Below are 24,848 nucleotides of genomic sequence, written 5' to 3' on the forward strand. Positions count from 1 at the left end.
CTAGAACTTTTGACCCCAGATAGATTTTTCGGCCTCCCCACAGCTCCAGCACCGAGTGCCGCAGGGCCAAGACGGCATCCCTGTTTGCTTTCAGCCAGCCACCTGTTCATTGCCTCAGGTGGACCTGGTTTTTACACTGCAATGGGGTTCACGACATGCCCCCTTCACCATGCTACAGCCCTCAATGATCCCCACCCCCTATGGGGCCCAGAGCCATGGATTCCCCCCACACCCGTGTTCCCCAAGGCAGCTCTGCCGGCCTCAGCTGAGGGGGGCTAGGAAGACAGACACAAGACGCTGCTCACCCTTCAGTGCCTGCTGTTAACGAAGCCCCCCCGACGTTTCGCTCAGATGTCTGCCGAGTCCAGCCCAGCCTCTTCCCAAGGGCTCCTGGTGCTACGTAGGAGACTCAGGCTCTGACACCCCGCGACAAGGAACTCTCCGACGATGCCGTGTAACAAGGCCTGCACTGTCCACCACTGCCTGCGCCTGAAGACTGTGGAACGGAGCCCCCACTGGACACCCCCCCCATGTAGACACTTAGTCCCCTTTTCTCGACCCCAGCCCAGGTGAGGGGTCACCCTGAGGCTACCGGAGGCTTTGCCCGGCTCCACGCTGCCTGACAAGGCTGGCTGGTTTTCATGGCCTTCGAGCGCCAAGAACACAGACCAACGTGTCCCCAAACCGAGCCAGGTGGGACACCCGGGCTGTTGTGGCTTCCCTCAGGCAGCCTCTGTCTCTCTCCCCCAGCCCCAAGAGACACTCTCTTCCCAGCGCCAGGGAGAGAACCCAGCAGTCCTGATTCCAGGGGAGGGGTGGCTGGTTTGGGGCACTTCTAGGGGGCAGTGGACACCCCCACCCCAATGAAGCAAGCCCAAATTTTACAAAACAACCAAAAAAGCCCCAATTTTATTGAGTGGCTTCATGACTGGTCTGTTTGAACAGCAAACCTGTTTGCTAGAAAATGCAGCAACCCCCCACCCCTCCCGCACCACCACCTGCCGAAGCCCACTATAAAAGCAAAGCTAAAAAGCACCATATGGCGAATATTTGCCCCTTCGAGACCAACTCCCCCTCCCCAGAGAGGAGGGGGGTGGATTTATCCCCCCCAGGGGAGTGGAAGGACTCGAGTGTGGGACAACGACCTCTCCTGACCAGGGTATGTCAGGGAGGTTCCGGGGGCCGGGGGGGGGGGGGGGGGGGGTAAGGGATGAGCCTGGATTAGGGCAGGAGCTGCATGAGGTGTCAGGGCTCCCTCCTCCAAGGGTCATGGCCCCTTCCCTGCCATTGCATTACCTGTGGGGGGATGGGGTAGAAATCCCCCCCTTAGGCTACGCACAGGGCAGGGTGGAGCCAGGAGGCACTTCGCCTAGGCCCTACGTAAATACGCTGGGCGCCAGTAGGCACCCCGGCCCGCTGGAAGTGGGCGGGCAGCTGTGGGACCCCTCCCCAATGACCATCCCTGAGCAGAGGCAGTTGGGAGGAGGGGGTGAGGCCCCAGGTGCAAGGTGAGACAGGGGCCCTGGGGCGTGTCCCCAGTGGGGGCGGGGCCCCTCACTCCTCCAGGTGCTGGGCAAAGGGGTTGTCGTTGGTGCCGCCCTGCAGGACGCAGTACACGTAGGCCAGGAAGGCGGCCAGTGCCCCGAAGAGCAGCAGCTGCAGCCAGAGGGGCAGGAAGCGCCGGGAGCCTTCCCCCGCAGCCCCCCCCGGTCCCCCACGGGGCAGGGGGTGGATGGCACGACGCGGCTCCACTCGCATGGGGGGCGGGGCAGGCCGGGTCTGGCAAACCCGCTGGTAGGAGACGCTGTCCCTGCGGGGGAAGGGGCAGAAGTTAGTGCTCAGTCACCCCCACAGCTCCCCCCTTAGACTCCAGCCCCCTCCCGTCAATGCCAGCTGGCCCCTCGGAGGGGGGCCCTACCCCAACAACTGCGTCTCACCTCTCAGCCTCCTCTGTCCTGCTGGGGGCGTAGGCCGCGGACTCGCCGATCTGCAAGGAAAAGCATCGGCCGTCACGCCCCAGGCTGGCCAATTTCACACCCACCTGGTTCGCAAACGTGTTCACCTGAAACCTCCCCCCCCCAAGGCCCTTGGGCCTGTCCCCTCACTTCTGTGCTGCTGCCACAGCTGGGCGCTTCCGGGGTCTGAGGTGCCTGTGCAGAGCAGTCTGCAGGGGAGGGAGGGAACACACAGATGGCTGCTTCTACAGGGAAGAGGGGAGGGGGAGCTGTGGGGGGAGGGCTGCTAAGGGGGGGGAGGGAGCCCTGGCACATTTTCTACCGCAGTGAAATTGGTAGGGCCCCAATCATCAGGTTACTCCAGGCATGGGGGGCTGCAGGTGCTGTCCAGCTATGGGGCAGGAGCTCGCTCAGCCACATACCCTGGCTCTGTCTAGGGAGTCATTTGCATCTCTCCAGCACGGGACACGCTGCACCACCAGCCTTTCCTTGGGGAGTCCCCCTCCCCCTGCACCCTCTTTGGCTCTGGAACAGCAGACACTAAGCAGTGCCAGCCCGGCAGCGCTGGGCGCAGAGGCAAGCCGGGGCCCTTCGTGCTCTAGCACTAGAGCAAGTGGCCTTAATTCAGCTCCCTTCGAAAGGGAGAGACCTAAACTGAATGAAGGGCACCTCCAGGGTTGCGTGTGCTTCAACAGGAGCGCGCCCGGGCCCGACAGTCACACTCGAGGCCTTACTCGGGGGGACCAAGGGAGGAGCTAGAGTCCAGCGATTCCCTTTTCGTTTGCCATGACGGGAGCGGCAGAGCCAGCGGGAAGGATTCGATTCTTATCGATCGAGCCCAGCAAAGCTCGGTTTCCGCAGACACTCAACTCAAAAAAAAGAAAGGCGGGCTACTGACAGCAACAGCCAGCGGGGACCGCTTCTCGGGCTGTGGTTCAGGGTACTTGCTCTGCTTGGGTAGGCCATGCTGACAGCTGGTGCTTTAACAGTTACAAAGTTGACATTTTGTTACAAAGGTGCCCTGGGGCGGCCAGGCACCTGCTGCTGGGTCATGCTTCCGGACAGCCGCCAGCGGGGGTCACCCACAGCCCATGCAGAGCAACCAGCAAGGGACTGACTCTACACCACACAACATCACCCAACTTAGTTCCAGCTTCACCAGCCCCTCCCATCACCCAGCCGCCAACAGCCTGCCAGGCTGGACCAGCAGCCAAGTGCAGGATTGCCCCAGGGTGCTGGAGATGGGGCAGAATTGGGGGTCAGATGTGGTAGGACCAAGTAGGAGGGAGCGGAGGGGCAGTGTGAGAGTCTGGGTTGGGGCGGGGGGCAGAGAGCGTAGGGAGAGAACTGGAGCTGCCCCCTGCCCCAGATCCCTGCCCCCAAATAAGGCCTGACTTACCGGCTGGCGGGCAGTGGCTTCCCCCATGGGACCTGGGCCTGACCCGTAGAACCACGAGGAGGAGGAGGAGGAAGATTCTTCGTAAGACTCGCTGTCCACATCTGGGGGGGAGGAGTGGGGTGAGATAGGGGCTGGGCGTGGCTCTTCTCCCCCCACCCCCCCAGAGCACCACCCCTGGAACTCCCTGGTGCAGGAATGTCAATGTGGCCTGGGGGACGGGGTGGGGATGGGGTGTCAGGCCCAGGCCTGAGAAGTTACAAAGCTTCCCCTCCCCTCTGTGTTCCCACACATCCTCCCTGCTCTGTACCCCCCTTGCACCCGCACCAGAGGAAATGCCTGCCCCCCTCACCATCCCCAAGGTAGCTGGTGCGACCCTCTCGGCGAGGAAAATCATACAGCTCCCGCGTGTACGTCCTGGTGGGGCTGGATATCTGGAGGCAGAGACACACAGGAGGGATTAGTGGGAGGGCACCTTTAGCCCCCACCCCCATGGGAGAAAGGAACCCCCAGATGCCCCAACCTTTGTACCCCAAGTCCAGGAAAACTGCCATGCCCCTCACTCCCAACCCACAGTCTGCTGCTCATCCCAGCCTGAGCTCTGCCGGCGCCCCTCACTTGCCACCCACAGCCCCTGCCAGCCCAGCCCCCCCCTCCGGCCCTGCCCGACCCAGGGTGCCCACCCCCCAAGCTCTGCCCACGGCCCTCACTCCACCCCGCAGCCCCTCTCACTGTCGTCCCCGTAGCGGTGCCGCTCCTCTGGTGGGCGGTAGCTGTAGGATTCCTGGATGTAGGTCTTGGTAGTGCTGGGCTCTGGACACACAGAAAAGGGGGGGGGGGGGAGGGTGTCAGCGGCTACGCTGCTGGCTCCTCCCCAGCCCTCCTGGCCCCCCACTCACCCGAGTAGCTCACAGACCCCCCAGGGGCGACAGCTTGGTGCGCTGGCTCTCGAACTCATAGATCTTCTTCTCATAGAGCTTCCGGGTCGATCCTGGGGGCCGGGAGACAAGGGGGGGGGGGTCAGGTGGGCCCACGGTGCCCTGCCCCCCACAGCTCACAGAATGTCTCTGCCCCCCCCCCATCCCTGCTCCGCCTGTTCCCATCACACCCCGCTGGCTGCCCCCCAGAGCCTGCTTCTCTTGCCTCCCCACGGCCCCCCAGCGCCCCCCCCAGATCCCCCCTCGCGGCCCCCCAGCCCCCCCCAGATCCCCCCCCGCGGCCCCCCCCAGCTCCTCCCTCGCGGCCCCCCAGCGCCCCTCCCCCCCGTACCCACGACGGGCCCGTGCGCGATGCCGTAGCGCTGCAGCCGGGCGACGAGCTCGGTGTCCGACAGGTCCCGGTACCGCTCCATGGCGGGCGGGGCGGGGCGGGCGCTTCCGGCGCGGAGCGGGCCCAGGAGGCGCCAGCGGCGACAGGAAGTGACACGCGGGGGAGGGGCCGGCAAGGGCGCAGCGCGCCGCCCCGAGCAACGCCCCGCCCCGCTGGGCCCGCCCTAGCAACGCCCCGCCCCGCTCGGCCCGCCCTAGCAACCGCTCGCCCCGCCCCGCTGGGCCCGCCCTAGCAACGCCCCGCCCCGCTCGGCCCGCCCTAGCAACGCCCCGCCCCGCTCTGCTCGGCCCGCCCTAGCAACGCCCCGCCCCGCTCCGCTCCGCTCGGCCCGCCCTAGCAACGGCTCGCTCGGCCCGCCCTAGCAACGCCCTAGCCCGCGTGTCCGCCCAGCTTCCCCCCCCCCTCCCTGGCAACGGTCTCGCGCCCCTCGCAACGCCCCCTCCCAGCTGGGGAACTCCCCGCCCGCCCCGCTGAGCCCGGGCGCCTGGGTTCTGGGGGGGGGGGCAGGGCGCCTGGGTCCTGGGGGGGGGCAGGGCGCCTGGGTTCGGGGGGGGCAGGGCGCCTGGGCCCTCGGGGGGGGCAGGGCGCCTGGGTCCTCGGGGGGGAGCAGGGCGCCTGGGTCCTCGGGGGGGAGCAGGGCGCCTGGGTTCGGGGGGGGCAGGGCGTCTGGGCCCTCGGGGGGGGCAGGGCGCCTGGGTCCTCGGGGGGGAGCAGGGCGCCTGGGTTCGGGGGGGCAGGGCGCCTGGGCCCTCGGAGGGGGGGCAGGGTGCCTGGGTCCTCGGGGGGGGGCAGGGCGCCTGGGACCTCGGGGGGGGCAGGGCGCCTGGGTTCGGGGGGGCAGGGCGCCTGGGCCCTCGGGGGGGGCAGGGCGCCTGGGTTCGGGGGGGCAGGGCGCCTGGGCCCTCGGGGGGGGGCAGGGCGCCTGGGACCTCGGGGGGGGCAGGGCGCCTGGGTTCGGGGGGGCAGGGCGCCTGGGCCCTCGGGGGGGGCAGGGCGCCTGGGTTCGGTGGGGCAGGGCGCCTGGGCCCTCGGGGGGGGCAGGGCGCCTGGGTTCGGGGGGGCAGGGCGCCTGGGTCCTCGGGGGGGGGCAGGGCGCCTGGGTTCGGGGGGGCAGGGCGCCTGGGCCCTCGGGGGGGGCAGGGCGCCTGGGTTCGGGGGGGCAGGGCCCCTGGGCCCTCGGAGGGGGGCAGGGCGCTCACCGCCCCCAGAAGGCCGCGGGAGATACGAGCCCGTGTGACTCATCACTTCTCCTTGGCCAGTTTCGATTTCCCCACGAGCGCCCCGCCCCCCCGCCCCCCCAAACAGGTGTCCTGCCCTCCCGCAGCTCACACAGCGCCAGGGCACCGCGAGAGACACTCCTGCAGGGAGAGCGGGGCGCCTGCACACACTGGGAAACTGAGGCACGCAGTCACTGAGCAGGTGAGTGTCCTGGTCCCCCCCCCGCCCTAACCACTAGACCCCACTCCCCTCCCATTGCTGGGGACAGAGCCCAGGAGTCCTGGCTCCCAGCCCCTCCCTCCCCCGCCCTAACCACTAGACTCCACTCCCCTCCCATTGCGGGGGGGATGGAGCCCAGGAGTCCTGGCTCCCAGCCCCTCCCTCCCCCGCCCTAACCACTAGACCCCACTCCCCTCCCATTGCTGGGGACGGAGCCCAGGAGTCCTGGCTCCCAGCCCCTCCCTCCCCCGCCCTAACCACTAGACTCCACTCCCCTCCCATTGCTGGGGACAGAGCCCAGGAGTCCTGGCTCCCAGCCCCTCCCTCCCCCGCCCTAACCACTAGACTCCACTCCCCTCCCATTGCGGGGGGGACGGGGACGGAGCCCAGGAGTCCTGGCTCCCAGCCCCTCCCTCCCCCGCCCTAACCACTAGACTCCATTCCCCTCCCATTGCTGGGGACGGAGCCCAGGAGTCCTGGCTCCCTGCTCTACCCCAGAGACAGCCGCATCACCTGCTTCCCCTCACTCCTCTTCCTCTCCGACCCCAGCCATGCTGGCCCCTCAGGATTTCCAAACCTTCGTCTTTCTGGACCTGGAGACCACCGGCCTGCCCCAGGAGCACCCCCGCTTGGCTGAGCTGTGCCTCTTCGCCCTGCATCGCCGCTCCCTCCTACAGCGCCCCCCGCAGGACGCCGCTGGCGCCCCCCAGTTGCCCCGCATCCTGGACCAGCTGACCCTGTGCATCGACCCCCTGAAGCCCTTCAGCCCGAAAGCCGCCGACATCACGGGGCTCAGCCAGCAGGGCCTGCAGGAGAACGGCAAGCGGGGTCTGGACCAGGCCGTGGCTCGGGCCCTGGGCGGGTTCCTGGCCCGCCAAGCCGCCCCCCTCTGCCTGGTGGCCCACAATGGCTTCGACTACGATTTCCCCTTGCTGCGGGCGGAGCTGGCGCGTGTGGGGGCCGAGCTGCCTCCTGGCACCGGCTGCCTGGACACCCTGAGGGCCCTGCAGGAGCTGGGCCTGGGGAGCGAGAGGGGCTACAACCTGGGGGCGCTGTTCCGGGGGCTCTTCGGCAGGGAGCCCGACGGGGCCCACTCGGCCGAGGGCGACGTCCGCACCCTCCTCGCCATCTTCCTCGCCCGGGCCCCGGCCCTCATGGGCTGGGCGGCAGAGAAGGCCCGAGCCTGGGAGGAAGTGACCCCCATGTAGCCCCCCAGCACACAGTGAGCGCCAAGAGCCCTGGGCGCTCTCTGGGGGGAAGGAAGAGGGGGAGAGGTCTGAGAGCCAGGACGCCTGGGTTCTCAGAGAGGAGTGGGGGCTAGTGCTTAGAGCGGGGGTGGGGGGCTGCGAGCCATTACCTGGGTTGTGTTGGCTCTGGGTGGGGAGTGGGGGGCTGGGGGTTACAGCAGGGGAGGACTCCTGGGGTCTGTCTTGTGTCTGGGTGGGGGGGGGGGGCTGGGGGTTACAGCAGGGGAGGACTCCTGGGGTCTGTCTTGTGTCTGGGGGGGGGGGGGCTGGGGGTTACAGCAGGGGAGGACTCCTGGGGTCTGTCTTGTGTCTGGGTGGGGAGTGGGGGGCTGGGGGTTACAGCGGGGGAGGACTCCTGGGGTCTGTCTTGTGTCTGGGTGGGGAGGGGGGGGCTGGGGGTTACAGCGGGGGAGGACTCCTGGGGTCTGTCTTGTGTCTGGGTGGGGAGGGGGGGGCTGGGGGTTACAGCAGGGGAGGACTCCTGGGGTCTGTCTTGTGTCTGGGTGGGGGGGGGGCTGGGGGTTACAGCAGGGGAGGACTCCTGGGGTCTGTCTTGTGTCTGGGTGGGGGGGGGGCTGGGGGTTACAGCAGGGGAGGACTCCTGGGGTCTGTCTTGTGTCTGGGTGGGGAGGGGGGGCTGGGGGTTACAGCGGGGGAGGACTCCTGGGGTCTGTCTTGTGTCTGGGTGGGGGGGGGGCTGGGGGTTACAGCAGGGGAGGACTCCTGGGGTCTGTCTTGTGTCTGGGTGGGGAGGGGGGGGCTGGGGGTTACAGCGGGGGAGGACTCCTGGGGTCTGTCTTGTGTCTGGGTGGGGGGGGGGCTGGGGGTTACAGCAGGGGAGGACTCCTGGGGTCTGTCTTGTGTCTGGGGGGGGGGGGGGCTGGGGGTTACAGCGGGGGAGGACTCCTGGGGTCTGTCTTGTGTCTGGGTGGGGGGGGGGCTGGGGGTTACAGCAGGGGAGGACTCCTGGGGTCTGTCTTGTGTCTGGGGGGGGGGGGGCTGGGGGTTACAGCAGGGGAGGACTCCTGGGGTCTGTCTTGTGTCTGGGTGGGGAGGGGGGGGCTGGGGGTTACAGCAGGGGAGGACTCCTGGGGTCTGTCTTGTGTCTGGGGGGGGGGGGGGCTGGGGGTTACAGCAGGGGAGGACTCCTGGGGTCTGTCTTGTGTCTGGGTGGGGGGGGGCTGGGGGTTACAGCAGGGGAGGACTCCTGGGGTCTGTCTTGTGTCTGGGTGGGGAGGGGGGGGCTGGGGGTTACAGCAGGGGAGGACTCCTGGGGTCTGTCTTGTGTCTGGGTGGGGAGGGGGGGGCTGGGGGTTACAGCAGGGGAGGACTCCTGGGGTCTGTCTTGTGTCTGGGTGGGGAGGGGGGGCTGGGGGTTACAGCGGGGGAGGACTCCTGGGGTCTGTCTTGTGTCTGGGTGGGGGGGGGGGCTGGGGGTTACAGCAGGGGAGGACTCCTGGGGTCTGTCTTGTGTCTGGGTGGGGAGGGGGGGCTGGGGGTTACAGCGGGGGAGGACTCCTGGGGTCTGTCTTGTGTCTGGGTGGGGAGGGGGGGCTGGGGGTTACAGCGGGGGAGGACTCCTAGGGTCTGTCTTGTGTCTGGGTGGGGAGGGGGGGCTGGGGGTTACAGCGGGGGCGGACTCCAATGTTCCCTCTCATCTTTTCCATCCATGTGCGGAATAAATGTGTGTGCACAGGGGTGCGTGCGAGTGTCTGCTTTGGCTGGGGGGGTGGTTCAGGGGGGCAGAGGGTTGGGGTCCGGGAGGGGAGGGTTCTGGGGTGGGGCCAGGCTGATGGGTTTGGGGTGAAGCAGGGTGCTGGGACTACCACCTCTCCTCGTGGTGGGGGGCTTATCCCGGGGTGGGGGCTGCGGGATAAGCCCCCCTCCTCTGCTCTGGCAGGTTCCAGCTGGGGCTGGGTTGCTGGGGGAGAGTTGCCCGGTTCAAGCCAGCCCCCCCCCCCCCCGGCCACAACAGGTCTCTGGGCGGGGGCTTTGACACACAGGGAACGAGCTGGGGGCCGCTCTCAGCTCGGGGGTTGGGTAAGGAAATGGGGGTACCCAGCGCCTGATTTTACTGGGAGGGAGTAATTCATCCCCCCCCCCCCCCGTATTTCCTGCTAACAAACACGTCACGCTGTGAGCTCCGTGCTTCGCTCAGCCAAGCCTTCGTGCCAGGTTGGGGCCCGGCGAGATCGGGGGCAGCTGTCCTGCCTGCGACCATCATCCCGAACCTCATTTCCCACTGTGGGTGCCCCTTTAACCAGGCCCCACCCCAGAGGTGGCTGCAGCTCAGGGCTGGGTGGGAGGCCCCTGTCTATCCAGGCCCCCCCAGAAATGAGAGAGGAGACGGGGTGAAAGGGTTTTTTCCTCTTTCTCTTTTTATTGGGAGCTTGTTCTGTATAGTCGTGGGGTTGCTGGTGGGGCGGACTGAGGGGCCTTCGGGCGTTTGCCTTGTTTCGTCTTTGCCTCGACTTTGTCAACGTCCGTTTCCGTTTGGCGGAGATGGGAGGAAAAATAAATCTCACGACACCGAGCGGGGCGCGGGGGGGCTGAACGAACGAACCCAAACTCACGAGCACGGCACGCATTGGAGCACAGACATGGCGTATAGAGATATATAGGCGGTGCTACCGGGGGGGCGGGCAGGGGGCCCTGGGGACGGGGCGAGGGGACGGGGGGTGGCTGTGGGGAAGGGGTGGCTGTACAGACATGCTGCCCCCGGACAGCTGGGTTCTACCCCCCCGTCCCCACCCCACGCCCGTTGGTGGAAATCAGGGTATTAGGGAAAGGCCCCAGTGTACCCCCTCCCACCTGAGCCCTGCAGAAGGGGCAGGGAGTGGGGGCGGGGGGTGGTCCCCCATTTCCTAGAGTAGCCTCTCAGCAGGTGACACCCCAGCAGAGAAGAGGGACACCCCCACATGCCCCTCCTCCATGCCCCAGGTACCCTCCTTGGTCCCATCCCCCCAGAAACACTGGACTCTCCCAGCTAACCCCCACCGCTGCCCCCCAGCCACCACAAGAGACCTGACCCCTCCCCAAAGGGGTGCAGCTCTCTGTTGCTGGGCCTGGGGGGTGGAGGGGGCGCAGGCTTAGCGGGACTCGGGCTGGGGGGCAGGGAAGGGGCACACAGCTATCTAGAGTTGTAGTTTCTCATATATATAATATATATAAACAGCACGAACATCTACATTCATCCTGGGGGCCCCCCACCAGCCCCCCCGAGAGGGGACATGGGGGGGCGGGGCGGGCGTCTCCTCCTCATGACGCCCCCTGCTGGGGGGGGAGACCTGGGGGGAGAGAGAGAGAGAGAGAGAGAGAGACAGTAGGGGGCAAAGGTCATTGATAACACATGCAGCCAGCGCCCCCTGCTGGCCGGGCACCCACATCCTGCATTTCTCTGCCCCCTCACCCTCCACTCACTGCAGGGTATCCCAGATCTGGGCGGGGAGTGAGGTCTAGTGGTTAGAGCGGGGGGGGGGGGGAGAGGAGCTGGGAGTGATGGCCTATCCCTGGCTCTTGGGGGTGGGTAAGGACTGTGGTCTAGTGGGCCTGACCCTGTTGCCACTCTGAAATCCAGGGGGCTAAACCAATTCGAAAGCAACACCCGCCCGGTGCCCCATTTTCCTTCCTCGGGGTCCCCTAGGGGCCACACTGACACTCCCAGCCCCCCCCCCCACACACATTATAACAACCCAGCAGACGCGGTGAAGGCCCTGTATGAAAACAGCTCACCCCAGCCCTGGCCGCATCTCAGCACCGGGCCCAACAGCCCCTACGCCCCACCCCAGCCCTGGCCGCATCTCAGCACCGGGCCCAACAGCCCCTACGCCCCACCCCAGCCCTGGCCGCATCTCAGCACCGGGCCCAACAGTCCCTACGCCCCACCCCAGCCCTGGCCGCATCTCAGCACCGGGCCCAACAGCCCCTACGCCCCACCCCAGCCCTGGCCGCATCTCAGCACCGGGCCCCCTGGTACCAACAGCCCCTACGCCCCACCCCAGCCCTGGCCGCATCTCAGCGCAGGGCCCCTTGGTACCAACAGCCCCTACGCCCCACCCCAGCCCTGGCCACGTCTCAGCGCAGGGCCCCCTGCTACCAACAGCCCCTACGCCCCACCCCAGCCCTGGACTCATCTCAGCGCAGGGCCCCTTGGTACCAACAGCCCCTACGCCCCACCCCAGCCCTGGCCGCATCTCAGCACCGGGACCCCTGGTACCAACAGCCCCTACGCCCCACCCCAGCCCTGGCCGCATCTCAGCACAGGGCCCCCTGGTACCAACAGCCCCTACGCCCCACCCCAGCCCTGGCCGCATCTCAGCACCGGGCCCCCTGGTACCAACAGCCCCTATGCCCCACCCCAGCCCTGGCCGCATCTCAGCACCGGGCCCCCTGGTACCAACAGCCCCTACGCCCCACCCCAGCCCTGGCCGCATCTCAGCACAGGGCCCCCTGGTACCAACAGCCCCTACGCCCCACCCCAGCCCTGGCCGCATCTCAGCACCGGGCCCCCTGGTACCAACAGCCCCTACGCCCCACCCCTGCTCTGTCCGCATCTTAGCACCGGGCCCCTTGGTACCAACAGCCCCTACGCCCCACCCCAGCCCTGGCCGCATCTCAGCGCAGGGCCCCCTGGTACCAACAGCCCCTACGCCCCACCCCAGCCCTGGCCGCATCTCAGCGCAGGGCCCCTTGGTACCAACAGCCCCTATGCCCCACCCCAGCCCTGGCCGCATCTCAGCGCAGGGCCCCCTGGTACCAACAGCCCCTACGCCCCACCCCAGCCCTGGCCGCATCTCAGCACCGGGCCCCCTGGTACCAACAGCCCCTACGCCCCACCCCAGCATCTCTGCCTGTGTTTCTCTTTCTGCTGTCCAAGGGGCCCCACTGTTCTCCTGGGGGGGCACAGCCTGCTGGCCTGGGGGTGGGACGGGCTTGCTCGGGTTCTAGCGCCTGGCCACAAGGCTCAGGCTGGCGTGGGGTGAAGATACACGTGGTCAGAGTCCCGTCCCAGCGTGGCGGGTCTCCCGCATCTCAGCTCAAGCCATAGACCCCCATGGACCCGAGATGAGGAATTTCCGGACGGCCGTGAGCCTCCGGCCAGCCGCGGAGAGGTTAAGGAAGAGCTGGCGGCTGTTAGGAGCCTCTGCCTGTGGCCCAATGCGGCCGGGGGGAGAGGGAAATGATGCAAATCTCTCAAGGAAGGTGAGGTGGCGGGGGCGGGGGAGAAGTCTTGCAACCCTGGGGCGTAACTGCCAGGCCGCCCCCGCGGCGTTCACGTGGATTTCGTAAGGACGGTGGCGAAAGTGGCTCCGACTTGTCCTCAGACACACGCGGGCCAGCGGCACCGCGAGGCCGGGGCAGGCGGCGACGGCAAAGGAGCGAAACCAATCTCTGCAGTCGCTCGCCGGCAGCCGAGCTAGCGGCCAGGTCCCCGACCCAGCCAGGAGACCCCAGATCCCGAGGCTCCGGGGGAAAGCGGCTGGGCAGGCCGTGTCCGACACGGGACAGCGTGGGCCCCGGAGGAGCAAGCACGGCCGAGCGGAGCCAACCGGCCGACGGATGGACCAAACCGGCTGCACTGACGGCCGTGGCCCGACGTGTCTTAGGGCGGCAGCCCCTAGAGAGGCCTCCTGCCCCGGCTGGCCATCTCCAATCGGAAAGAGGAGCCAGCTCGGAGCGCGGTGCAGAAATGGGATCCCAAAAGCCAGGGACACCCAGCCGGGAGAGGGAGCAAGAAGCACCCGCTGGCGCCCCGAGAAACATCCGTCCCGCCTGTCGGCCAGGCCTGCAAGTCCCACGTGCCAGCCGGGCTGGGTCGCCATCCCCTGGAGCAACGCCGAGCGTGCTCGCGGAGAGACAGCGTTTGCGCCGCAGCCTTGGCGGAGAGCCAGCTGCCTTTCCACCCGCGCACAGAGCGCCAGCGACCCCCGTTTGGCGTCACACCCGCGGCCCCGACTCCTGCTGCACACGGTAGCTGAGCTAAGAGCCGTGCGGGAAGGCGGGCGCGGGCCGAGGCGCGGCGCACGGAGATCAGGGCGTATTCCGCCAAGCGCTGTGGGAACACCGGGCAGGCGATACAGGCGTTGCTAGAGCCCAGGTACAAACGTCCAACGGCCTCAGACAGCAGGGGCAGATGGCGGCGCTGCGTGTGTGCGTGATGAACACCACGAGGCTGGGGGAGTTTTGCACCAGGGGAACAGCCTGAGCTAATCCGACGCCTCCGCAGCGGGTGTCTCTGCACAACAGCTCCCGCGGGAAGGAGCGGGAAAGCGTCCCCCCCATCCGTGCAGAGTGGATCTGCAACCGGCACTTCTGGAGCAGAGCATGTGCTGACCCAGGGACACCCGGCGCGGAGAGGCAGCCAGGCCACCGAGGGACGGGCTGCGACGGGCACAGGCTGGGGCAGAACTCGACACGGCGAGGTTGGCACCGTGCTGAGCTGGGAGAACTTTGCGCCGGAAGGGGGCGGAGTGGACAGGGGACTCGCCAGCTAGAGGCTGGGACGGAGAAGGGGCTTGGAACGGGCCACAGAGAGGAGAAGCCGCCATGGGATGCACCCAGGGGTGGGAAACAAGGTTGCCTGCCACACCTGGGCGGGGCCTTGTTTTGGGGCAGGAGCTGAGCAGCCTGAAACAGAACAAGTTCCCCTGGCCAGAGAACCCCCTGGCCAAGCTGAAACGTTGCCCCCACCGCCTCAAGGACTATCCAAGAGAATTCACCATCCGATGGTTTTCCTAAGGCTCGGGGGGAGCCTCCGGCAAGGGGAATTTTGATATCAAGATGGGATGGGTTTCTGAAAGAGCTGCTCTAGGAATCATCGGGGTGAAGCCCAGTGGCATACAGAAGATCAGACTAGATGAGCACAGCGGTCCTGTCTGAGAATCTGTAACAGACCCAAAGAAGCATCCCACTTATCTATCGACCTGCGGAACTCCTCGCCTCATTATTTTTTTGCCTGCGGTTTTAATAGAATTCATTATAGAGCCAGGGATGGTAGAGAAAGGCCACAGGTGCTAAACAGGAAGACAAAGACGAAACTGGAAATATAATTCCCGGGGAAGTACGTGAAAGGGTTGACTAAAGAAGCCTTCAGTGTCTTCCGCTTCAGCGCTGGATTGTTTCTCCTCTCTTGTGTTACCCCCACCAGATTCAATAAGCAACTGGCACCAGCGGGGTATGTTCCGCAGGGCTCAAAAAGCTAAACAAAGTCACCTTCCCCACCAGCGAGTGGAGACAGGTGTTGTTAGCTCCGTTGTGCTATTAGAGTAGATTCTGTGTTTATTTTAGCCAAATCAGAGCGCGCCACTGCTTGTCTCCTTAGGTCCTGCTCTATTCACTGCTGCTGGTGTGCGTGGCTAATACAGGCCCAGAGCATTCAATTCAGCCCTCGCGTTCCTGTTCGTTAGCAAAGCCACAGACATGGGAAAAGCCTTGAAAAAGGTGAACCAGGTAATTAACTGACATGGGGCTTGGCAGCGTTTGCTTTGTTCCAATCGTTGGGATTCACGATTCCGAGGAAGGGGGGCTACAGCATTTTGCAGCTGTACCCGTTTAAAGCTGCCCAGCTGTGCAAAGGTCCGGGTCTGGAGCCACGTTGTTACCCAGTTTAAACACTCGCAGCTAAAATGAGCGGGTTTCAGCATTTGGAGGGTTTAATTTTCGCAATGTAAATTTTAACAGCCGTGTCCAACTACGGGTGTCAAGTTTTCTCAAACCAATTTTATGTTCCCCGATTCAAATTCCCCGGCTGTGCCCGGTGACAGGTTTGGGATTTTTCCCAGTCGAAATGGGCACCGCTAAGCCAGTGGCGGTGACGCGTCGGGCCGATGGACGTTTCCACGGCTGTGCACCATTACGGGTTTTAAGCACTCGTTTGATGGGCGGCAATTTAGATTTTCACAGCTGGGCAAATGAGACGTTGGAAGCATCCCCCCCCCCTCTTGATTTTCACCTATTTCAGGTCTCTCCTCCCAGTGGCCAGGAAGGATCGGGCTGGGTTGGGCGGGGCTTGGCACCAGGGGCGTGGCCTCATCTGGAAGGGGTGTGGCCTCATCTGGAAGGGGTGTGGCCTCATCTGGAAGGGGCAGGGCGTGGGTTGCTGCCGCCCATGCCCGGGAGACACCCCCCCTCCGTCACGTTCCACAGCCCGCACCAGCCAGCGCCCCCTCCCAGCCCCACTCACCCGTCTACATCTGGTTGGAGAAGGACGTGGGGGCTCCTTGGCCGTAGCCCCCCTGCTGGCTGTAGGGGTCGGGCTGCCCATAGCCCTGCTGGCTGTACTCCGGCTGGTAGCCCCCCTGCTGCCCATAGGAATCCTGCGGCGCGTAGCCCGTGCCCTGGGTGTAGGAGTCGGCGAAGGTGTCCGGCGCTGGCTGCTTCTCCGGCGCGGCCGGCGGGTACTTGGCGAAGGGGGCGCTCCAGCCGGTCTCCTTAAACACGAACCAGAGGTTCCCCGTCCACAGCACCAGGTTCAGGAAGCCAAAGACCTGGAGCGGCGGGGGAGGCAGGGTCAATGCACGTCGGGGGCGCCGGATCCCACCCGGCCCAGGGCAGGGGCTGGGGGGGGCGATCCCCTCCAGGCTGGGCCTGTTGGGGGCCGGGGCTCACCACGGAGGTGTTGAGTCCCGAGGTGACGGGCTCCTGAAGCTCTTTGCACTTGTTCCCCTCTCTCTTGCAGACCTCCAGCACCTCGATCACGTTGTCGGGGTCGGTGGCCTCCTTGACGTCGGAGAGCCCTTTGGCCCAGGCGCACGAGCTCACCAGCCACAGGAAGGCGAAAACGGCCGTGACGATGAAATCCTGGGGGAGCGAAGGCGGAGCTCACCCCTGCTCCGTGCCCGGCCCCGAGTCCCTCCCCCCCCCGGCTCCCTGTGCCCCCCACACTCACGATCATGGGACCCTTGTTGTTCTCCCGGTACTTGTTCTCCATGAAGAGGTAGACGACCGTGGCAGCCAGCGAGTACAGGAAGGCGAAGACCGCGACGGTGACGAAGAACTCAGCCGAGGAGGAGTGATCCCCTATGAGGAAGACCTTCTCCACCTCGGTCCCCTTGCAGGCCGGGACGTTGAAATAGACCTGGTGGAGTCTGGAGGCAGTGACGGGGTGGGGATAAAGCAGGGGACTCGGTCATCTAGAAGGGGCTGGTCCGTACACTGTATGTATAGCCCAGACCTCCCAGGAAAAGACCCCAACACTGGCCACTCATGCACAGACAAAGGCGGTCTGTATATGGAATACAGCCCGGCCTGTGTAGGAGGCATCAGCTCATAGACCACAAATATCAACCAGTTTTGTACAGCAGGTGCCAGTCAATATGTTGTATATACAGCCCAGAGCTCCCAGGAATACCAGCGAATGGCAACCAGGACAACTAACGCTGTCTATATACAGAATACAGCCCTGTCTGTGCAGGAGGTACTGGTCCATATAAAGCAAATATGGACCGGTGTGTGGAAGAGGTGCTGGGCTATATTTTGCTTGTATATAGCCCAGACTTTCCAGGCACGGGGACCAGTGTCAACCGAAGAGAGGTCTGTATACAGCATACTGCCTGGCCTGCGTAGGGGGTGCCGAACAATATATGGGCTACACCTACCAGACCTGGAAAAGAGATACCAGTCCATACCTTGTACGACCAGCCCAGCCCATCCAGGAACTGCAGCCCAACTCAGTCAAAACTGGGAGCAGTCCATACAAAACACACAGCCCTGGTCTGTACAGAAGGAACCACGTCATCTCTTCTAGAAATACAGCCCGGGCAGCCCAGGAGCAGAGCCCCCGAGTGCATCCTCATGTCTAACCCAGAGTCAAGGGCACTGTACACAGACTACAGCCCTGTCCGTACTGGAGGTGCTAGTCCATATACTGAAATACTGCCCCAGGGCAGGTGTGTAGAACTTTTTGTGGTGCCCAGAACACCCCGAGACCACACCCCTCCTCCCCCAGCCTACTCCCTTTGTGCGGAGAAAGTGCACAAGGGAAAGTGATTGACTTGGTCTCGTCACAAGAACTAGGGGTCACCAGATGAAATGAACAGGCAGCAGGTTTCACGCAAACCAAAGGGAGTTTTTCTTCACTCAGCGCACAGCCAACCTGTGGAACTCCCTGCCGGAGGATGCTGTGCAGGCCAGGACTGTGCCAGGGGTCACAAAGAGCTAGAGAAATCCCTGGAGGGTGGGTCCATGGATGGCTGGGCCGGGCCGGGCCAGGAGAGTGTCCCTGGCCTGTTTCTCCAAGGCTGGGAATGGGCGACAGGGCAGGGCTCGCCGGACGGTTCCCTGGTCTGTTCCCTCCCTCTGGGGCATCTGGCCTTGGCCGTTGGTGGCAGGCAGGACGCTGGGCTGGATGGGCCTTTGCTCTGACCCATGTGGCCGGGCCTATGGCCGATGTATGGTCCCTTCCCCCACCTGCCTAAGGCTCTGGGCTGGAGTCTGGGTGCAGGCTCCGGCTGGGGCAGAGGGGTGGGGGGGTACAGGAGGGAGTGAAGGGGGCAGGCTGGGGCAGAGGGGGTAGGGGGGTACAGGAGGGGGTGAAGGAGGCAGGCTGGGGCAGAGGGGTGGGGGGTGCAGGAGGGGGTGAAAGGGGCAGGCTGGGGCAGAGGGGTGGGGGGTGCAGGAGGGGGTGAAGGGGGCAGGCTGGGGCAGAGGGGTGGGGGGTGCAGGAGGGGGTGAAGGGGGCAGGCTGGGGCAGAGGGGTGGGGGGTACAGGAGGGGGTGAAGGGGGCAGGCTGGGGCAGAGGGGTGGGGGTGCAGGAGGGGGTGAAAGGGGCAGGCTGGGGCAGAGGGGTGGGGGGTGCAGGAGGGGGTGAAGGGGGCAGGCTGGGGCAGAGGGGTGGGGGTGCAGGAGGGGGTGAAGGGGGCAGGCTGGGGCAGAGGGGTGGGGGGTGCAGGAGGGGGTGAAGGGGGCAGGCTGGGGCAGAGGGGTGGGGGGTGCAGGAGGGGGTGAAGGGGGCAGGCTGGGGCAGAGGGGTGGGGGTGCAGGAGGGGGTGAAGGGGGCAGGCTCCAGACTGATGCAGGTTGCCGGCTCTGGGGTGGAGTTTGGGGGCAGGGGGAGGAGGTGGGGGTGCAGCACTCAGGGTGGGATGTGGGGGTGGTCTGCCGCCGGGGGGGGCCCCAGGGAAGCACCCCACCCCCTCCTGTGCACTGGCCACAGGGGCGCCCCGGGGAGCACTAAATGCCTGGGGGCAGCAGGTGGGGCTGGCGGGCCGGGGGACACGCAGGAGGCATGGGGGGGGCTGGCGAGCACGGGGCCCTGAAGGGTCCGGCCCCTGGGAGCCGCCCCCCCCGCTCACCTGAAGGGTCCGGCCCCTGGGAGCCGCCCCCCCCCCCGCTCACCTGAAGGGTCCGGCCCCTGGGAGCCGCACGCCCCCCCCCCACTCACCTGAAGGGTCCGGCCCCTGGGAGCCGCCCCCCCCCCGCTCACCTGAAGGGTCCGGCCCCTGGGAGCCGCCCCCCCCCGCTCACCTGAAGAGTCCGGCCCCTGGGAGCCGCCCCCCCCCGCTCACCTGAAGGGTCCGGCCCCTGGGAGCCGCCCCCCCCCCGCTCACCTGAAGGGTCCGGCCCCTGGGAGCCGCACGCCCCCCCCCCCCGCTCACCTGAAGGGTCCGGCCCCTGGGAGCCGCACGCCCCCCCCCCCCGCTCACCTGAAGGGTCCGGCCCCTGGGAGCCGCCCCCCCCCGCTCACCTGAAGGGTCCGGCCCCTGGGAGCCGCCCCCCCCGCTCACCTGAAGGGTCGGCCCCTGGGAGCCGCCCCCCCCCGCTCACCTGAAGGGTCGGCCCCTGGGAGCCGCCCCCCCCGCTCACCTGAAGGGTCCGGCCCCTGGGAGCCGCCCCCCCCCCCCCGCTCACCTGAAGGGTCGGCCCCTGGGAGCCCCCCCCGCTCACCTGAAGGGGTAGCCAAACCCCACCTCGATGCTCAGGTCGCTCTCGCTCTTGTTGGCGCACTCCACGCTCAGGCGGAACGCCCCGCTGTAGCTCCCGCACGTGGCGAAGGCAAAGATGGCAAAGAGCTGCGGGCGAGAGGGGGGGTGAGACCCCGGGGGAGGGGCAGGAGAGCTGTGGGGGGGGGCGGGTGAGACCCCTGGGGGAGGGGCAGGAGAGCTGTGGGCGGGGGGGTGGGTGAGACCCCTGGGGGAGGGGCAGGAGAGCTGTGGGTGAGGGGGCAGGTGAGACCCCTGGGGGAGGGGCAGGAGAGCTGTGGGTGAGGGGGCAGGTGAGACCCCTGGGGGAGGGGCAGGAGAGCTGTGGGCGAGGGGGGGCGGGTGAGACCCACAGGGGAGGGGCAGAAGAGCTGTGGGCGGGGGGGGCGGCTGAGAACCCCAGGGGAGGGGCAGGAGAGCTGTGGGCGGGGGGGGCAGGTGAGAACCTCAGGGGAGGGGCAGGAGAGCTGTGGGGGGGGGCAGGTGAGACCCCGGGGGAGGGGCAGGAGAGCTGTGGGCGGGGGGCAGGTGAGAACCTCAGGGGAGGGGCAGGAGAGCTGTGGGCGGGGGGCGGCAGGTGAGACCCCGGGGGAGGGGCAGGACAGCTGTGGGCGGGGGGCGGCAGGTGAGACCCCGGGGGAGGGGCAGGAGAGCTGTGGGTGGGGGGGGCAGGTGAGAACCTCAGGGGAGGGGCAGGAGAGCTGTGGGCGGGGGGGGGCAGGTGAGAACCCCAGGGGAGGGGCAGGAGAGCTGTGGGTGGGGGGGGCAGGTGAGAACCTCAGGGGAGGGGCAGGAGAGCTATGGGCGGGGGGGGCAGGTGAGACCCCGGGGGAGGGGCAGGAGAGCTGTGGGCGGGGGGCAGCAGGTGAGACCCCGGGGGAGGGGCAGGAGAGCTGTGGGCGGGGGGGGCAGGTGAGAACCTCAGGGGAGGGGCAGGAGAGCTGTGGGCGGGGGGGGGGCGGGTGAGAACCTCAGGGGAGGGGCAGGAGAGCTGTGGGCGGGGGGGGGCGGGTGAGACCCCTGGGGGAGGGGCAGGAGAGCTGTGGGCGGGGGGGGGCGGGTGAGACCCCTGGGGGAGGGGCAGGAGAGCTGGCTGCAGCCTAGATTAAAACCAGGGTCGGGGGGATGGAGCCCAGAGGAATTGTGGGTAATTCGAGGGTTAGCTGGGCCCGCCCCCTCTAATCCCCACAGGGAGCCGGGACGAGATAAGAACCCGTCTGACCCAATTGTCCATCTGGCTGCATCGGCCTCCCGCCTCGGTTCTCGTGCTTCCCCCGCCCTCCCCCTGCCCCATGCTGGGGGGGGCCACTCGGGGCAGTGGAGACCTGGCTGGTCGGCTTTGGGCCTGGTGTGGGGAGATGCCAGGCTGGAGGGGCCCACAGGTCTGATCCGGGGACGGGGCATGGCTCTAGAACCCGCAGGGCTGAGGGCTCTGGAACCCTTCCACAACCAGCTGGGTACATGGGTCTAGAACGTGACAAAAATGTCCCGCTAATCGATCTGGAATCACTCCAGAACCAGCAGGAGGGGGGGGGGTCTGGAACTGCTCCAGAACCAGCAGGATGGGAGGAGACTGGAATTGCTCCAGAACCAGCAGGAGGGGGAGGGGAGTCTGGAAGTGCTCCAGAACCAGCGGGGGGGAGTCTGGAATTGCTCCAGAACCAGTAGGAGGGGGAATGGAGTCTGGAAGTGCTCTAGAACCAGCAGGAGGGGGAGGGGAGTCTGGAATTGCTCCAGAGCCAGCAGGAGGGGGAGAGGAGTCTGGAAGTGCTCCAGAACCAGCGGGGGGGGGGAGTCTGGAATTGCTCCAGAACCAGTAGGAGGGGGAGGGGAGTCTGGAAGTGCTCCAGAACCAGTAGGAGGGGGAAGGGAGTCTGGAATTGCTCCAGAACCAGCAGGAGGGGGAGGGAAGTCTGGAAGTGCTCTAGAACCAGCAGGAGGGGGAGGGGAGTCTGGAAGTGCTCTAGAACCAGCAGGAGGGGGAGGGGAGTCTGGAAGAGCTCTAGAACCAGCAGGAGGGGGAGGGGAGTCTGGAAGTGCTCTAGAACCAGCAGGAGGGGGAGGGGAGTCTGGAAGTGCTCTAGAACCAGCAGGAGGAGGAGGGGAGTCTGGAAGTGCTCTAGAACCAGCAGGAGGAGGAGGGAGTCTGGAAGTGCTCTAGAACCAGCAGGAGGAGGAGGGGAATCTGGAAGTGCTCTAGAACCAGCAGGAGGAGGAGGGGAGTCTGGAAGTGCTCTAGAACCAGCAGGAGGAGGAGGGAGTCTGGAAGTGCTCTAGAACCAGCAGCAGGAGGAGGGGAGTCTGGAAGTGCTCTAGAACCAGCAGGAGGAGGAGGGGAGTCTGGAAGTGCTCTAGAACCAGCAGGAGGAGGAGGGGAGTCTGGAAGTGCTCTAGAACCAGCAGGAGGAGGAGGGGAGTCTGGAAGTGCTCCAGAACTAGCAGCAGGGGCCTGGAAGTGTCTCGCTGTCTGATCTCCCCAGGAGTGCCGGGCAAGCAGGCTGTGATAACCCCTTGTTCATCCGTCCCCTTCCCACACCCCACAGCCCCTCCCTCACCATCCTGCTCCTCAGGTGGGGCGGGGCACAGGGCCTTTCCCCAGGCCTAGGCCAGCTCAGAGGCCGTGCAAACAGGAGTCCTCCGCCCCAGGGCCTGGGGCCGGCCACGGGGCACTCACCCATTCCAGCAGCTTCAGAAACCCCAGCGGCTCCTTCAGGGTCCGGAACTGCCCCCCTGCCACGAGCTGGGAACCCAGGCGGAGGCGGAGACAGAGGGGGCAGGGCGGGACGGATATTAAAACAGCTGCCATCTCCCTTACGCCCAGCCCGCCCCCCCCCGACCAGGGAGAGAACTCAGGAGCCCTGGCTCCCAGCCCCCCCAACCACTAGTCCCCACTGCCCTCCCCGAGCCAGGGAGAGAACCCAGGAGTCCTGGCTCCCAGCCCCCCCCAAACCACTAGTCCCCACTGCCCTCCCCGAGCCAGGGAGAGAACCCAGGAGTCCTGGCTCCCAGCCCCCCCCCACTCTAACCGCTAGTCCCCACTGCCCTCCCTGAGCCAGGGAGAGAACCCAGGAGCCCTGGCTCCCAGCCCCCCCCAACCACTAGTCCCCACTGCCCTCCCCGAGCCAGGGAGAGAACCCAGGAGTCCTGGCTCCCAGCTCCCCCCACTCTAACCGCTAGTCCCCACTGCCCTCCCCGAGCCAGGGAGAGAACCCAGGAGTCCTGGCTCCCAGCCCCCCCCACTCTAACCGCTAGTCCCCACTGCCCTCCCTGAGCCAGGGAGAGAACCCAGGAGTCCTGGCTCCCAGCCCCCCCCCACTCTAACCGCTAGTCCCCACTGCCCTCCCCGAGCCAGGGAGAGAACCCAGGAGTCCTGGCCACCAGACCCCACTGCCCATGCTGGGGAGAAAACCCATCTCAAGACGGTTCCTCCCACGGCTCCCTACGGGGAATAACCATACGGGAAAGGCCTCAGTGCGCTCAGCCCCCCCAGGCCGGCCCCCCCTGCTGGGGGCAGGTCCATGTTAACCTCGATTCATAAGCAGCCCCCCCACCTGAATCCCTCAACCCCGCCTGCCCAATGGGGGGGTCTTTGCTGCATTCCCCCCCCCTGCTGCAGCTGGGGGAATATTCTGCCCCCCAGGTTGTATCCACCCAACCCCTGTGGCCCTATGTTCACCCCCAAACTCGCTATCCCGAGTTAAACCCCCCCGCGACCCCCCCGGTCTGCACCCTCCTATTCCTCCAGCCAAGACATCCTGCACCCAAGGGTTCCCTGCCCCCCCAAGCCCGGCTCTGCAGCAGCAGCTGGTGGGAGAATAGTCTCACCCCCTCCCTGCGTGAGCCCCACAACCCCCCCCCCCCGCACCCGAGCGCTACGGCAGGCAATGAATTCACTGCAGCAGGTCAGCCATCTTCCTTCCCCGCCCCCACCCCTGCTGCAAAGGGAGGGGGGTGTCATCCTCCCCCCCACTCCAACATATCTGGTAACATCCCCCCAGCGCCACCGCCGAGCCTCCCTCCACACGGCCAGCCCATCGCCCCCCCTTCTGCAGCACGGGAATAGCCGAGCTCCAGAACCCCCCCATGCCCTGCAATCCCAGACCCACTGCAGTCTGCCTGCATTCAAGCTGGGCCCCCCCTAATGTCAGATCCCTGCATCCTCCCCCATCTGTGCCCACCACGCACCCATCTTGGACTCGCCCCCCCTTGCAGCAGGGAGCTACCCTGTCCCCTAGCGCCCCCCCCACCAAACAGCCTGCAATTCCCACCCAACTGCAAGCTACCTACACCCAACCTGCCCCCCCCGAATCATTTTCAGCCCCCCCCCCCATCTGCAGCCGGGGAAGATGCTACCCCCGATAACCTCAGCGCGTCCCATCCAGCCCCTCTGTGCCCCCCACGCACCCAGCTCAGATTTGCCCCCCGTCTGCAGCAAATACCCTGCCCCCCCCCGCTTGCCCCCTCCCCCCGGATTCGCAGGGCGCTGCCTTTGGACGTAACCGCTCCAGCTGCTGCTGCAAAACACCAGCCCAGGGGAGGTGCGGGGGGGTTTGCCTGGGGGGGGAGCCGACAGTCCCGTGCCCCCCCCCCCCTCTGGAATCCCCGCTCGCCCCGATCGCTGTCTATGGTGCTGAGCTAGCCAGGTGCGTACCTGATTGAGGACTTCCATCTTGGAGCTGTCTGGAGACAGGCGGAGGGAGGGGGGCAGGGCTAGATCCGGAACAGCCTCCGGCGGGGGTCAGCCGCAGGAGGGAAGAGCTAGAGGTGACGTCACGAGGGGGGACTGTCACTCCCCGGCAAAGGGAGCGGGGGATGGAGGGTGGCGGGTTCGAATCCCGGTGTCGGGGGTGAGGTGGGTCGGGAGCCAGGACTCCTCGGTTCTCTCCCTGGGCCAGGGAGGGGAGACTAGTGGTTAGAGTGAGAGGGAGGGGACCCAGGATCCCTAGGTTCTCTCCCTGGGTCTGGGAAGGGAGGGGAGACTAGTGGTTAGAGTAGGAGGGAGGGGACCCAGGATTCCTGGGTTCTCTCCCTGGTTTGGGGAGGGGAGTGGTGGCTAGAGGCGGAGGGGCGGGGCTGAGAACCTGGCTTCCCTCCGTGGGTCTGGGAGGGGAGTGGGGGCTAGTGGTTGGAGTGGAGCTGGGAGCCAGGAGTCCTGGGTTCTATTGCTGGCATCTGGGTTGATGCAACTTCTGTACTGCGCCTCTAGGTACTTCCCCCATCCCGCTACCGGGGGGGGGGGGGTTCTCTGACACTCCAGTTTCTCCCCCGGTGCAGCCCCCCAGTCCCATGGAGAACAGAGAATAGAATTCATGAGGGACATAGCCCTGCAACTCTCCCCCCCCCCCATTGGGGGGCAGGGCTTCAGCTAGGAGGCACCCTTGGCCCCGCCCCCTCCCTGCAGGTGTGGAGGGCAGGAGGTAGATCAGCCCGTGGCCAAGTGCATCCCAGCCCCCCTGTTGGGGGGCAGAGCCAGGACCCCAAAAGCCAGGGCCCAGGGACGCAGGAAGATGGACTAGGGGGAGGAAGGAGAAAACCAGCAGATCAGGGCAAAGACCAAAGAGCTGG

The 24,848-nt window shown here is 66.4% G+C and overlaps 3 protein-coding genes across 3 annotated transcripts; 1 reads left to right on the forward strand and 2 right to left on the reverse strand.

Moving 5' to 3' along the window:
- Positions 1-1,056: 1,056 nt before the first annotated feature.
- On the reverse strand, positions 1,057-4,867 carry EMD (emerin). The gene is made up of 8 exons (XM_075918639.1): positions 4,621-4,867; positions 4,268-4,342; positions 4,211-4,221; positions 4,084-4,162; positions 3,704-3,934; positions 3,355-3,455; positions 1,938-1,987; positions 1,057-1,810 (listed from the first exon to the last, which is right to left on the reverse strand). The coding sequence occupies exons 1-8, from the start codon at positions 4,700-4,702 to the stop codon at positions 1,555-1,557; spliced, it is 885 nt and encodes a 294-aa protein (XP_075774754.1). The 5' UTR covers positions 4,703-4,867; the 3' UTR covers positions 1,057-1,554.
- Positions 4,868-5,795: 928 nt separating this feature from the next.
- Positions 5,796-7,464, forward strand: TREX2 (three prime repair exonuclease 2). The gene is made up of 2 exons (XM_075918588.1): positions 5,796-6,099; positions 6,667-7,464. The coding sequence occupies exon 2, from the start codon at positions 6,669-6,671 to the stop codon at positions 7,323-7,325; it is 657 nt and encodes a 218-aa protein (XP_075774703.1). The 5' UTR covers positions 5,796-6,099; positions 6,667-6,668; the 3' UTR covers positions 7,326-7,464.
- A 2,255-nt stretch (positions 7,465-9,719) lies between these two features.
- SYP (synaptophysin) lies at positions 9,720-24,039 on the reverse strand. The gene is made up of 7 exons (XM_075918587.1): positions 23,935-24,039; positions 21,958-22,023; positions 19,249-19,373; positions 16,252-16,450; positions 15,972-16,163; positions 15,547-15,850; positions 9,720-10,651 (listed from the first exon to the last, which is right to left on the reverse strand). Exons 1-6 carry the CDS (start codon positions 23,950-23,952, stop codon positions 15,551-15,553), a joined length of 900 nt encoding a protein of 299 aa, XP_075774702.1. The 5' UTR covers positions 23,953-24,039; the 3' UTR covers positions 9,720-10,651; positions 15,547-15,550.
- Between the last annotated feature and the right edge of the window lie 809 nt (positions 24,040-24,848).

This window comes from Pelodiscus sinensis, unplaced genomic scaffold (genome assembly GCF_049634645.1).
Source record: "Pelodiscus sinensis isolate JC-2024 unplaced genomic scaffold, ASM4963464v1 ctg102, whole genome shotgun sequence".
Classification (NCBI taxonomy): domain Eukaryota; kingdom Metazoa; phylum Chordata; order Testudines; family Trionychidae; genus Pelodiscus; species Pelodiscus sinensis.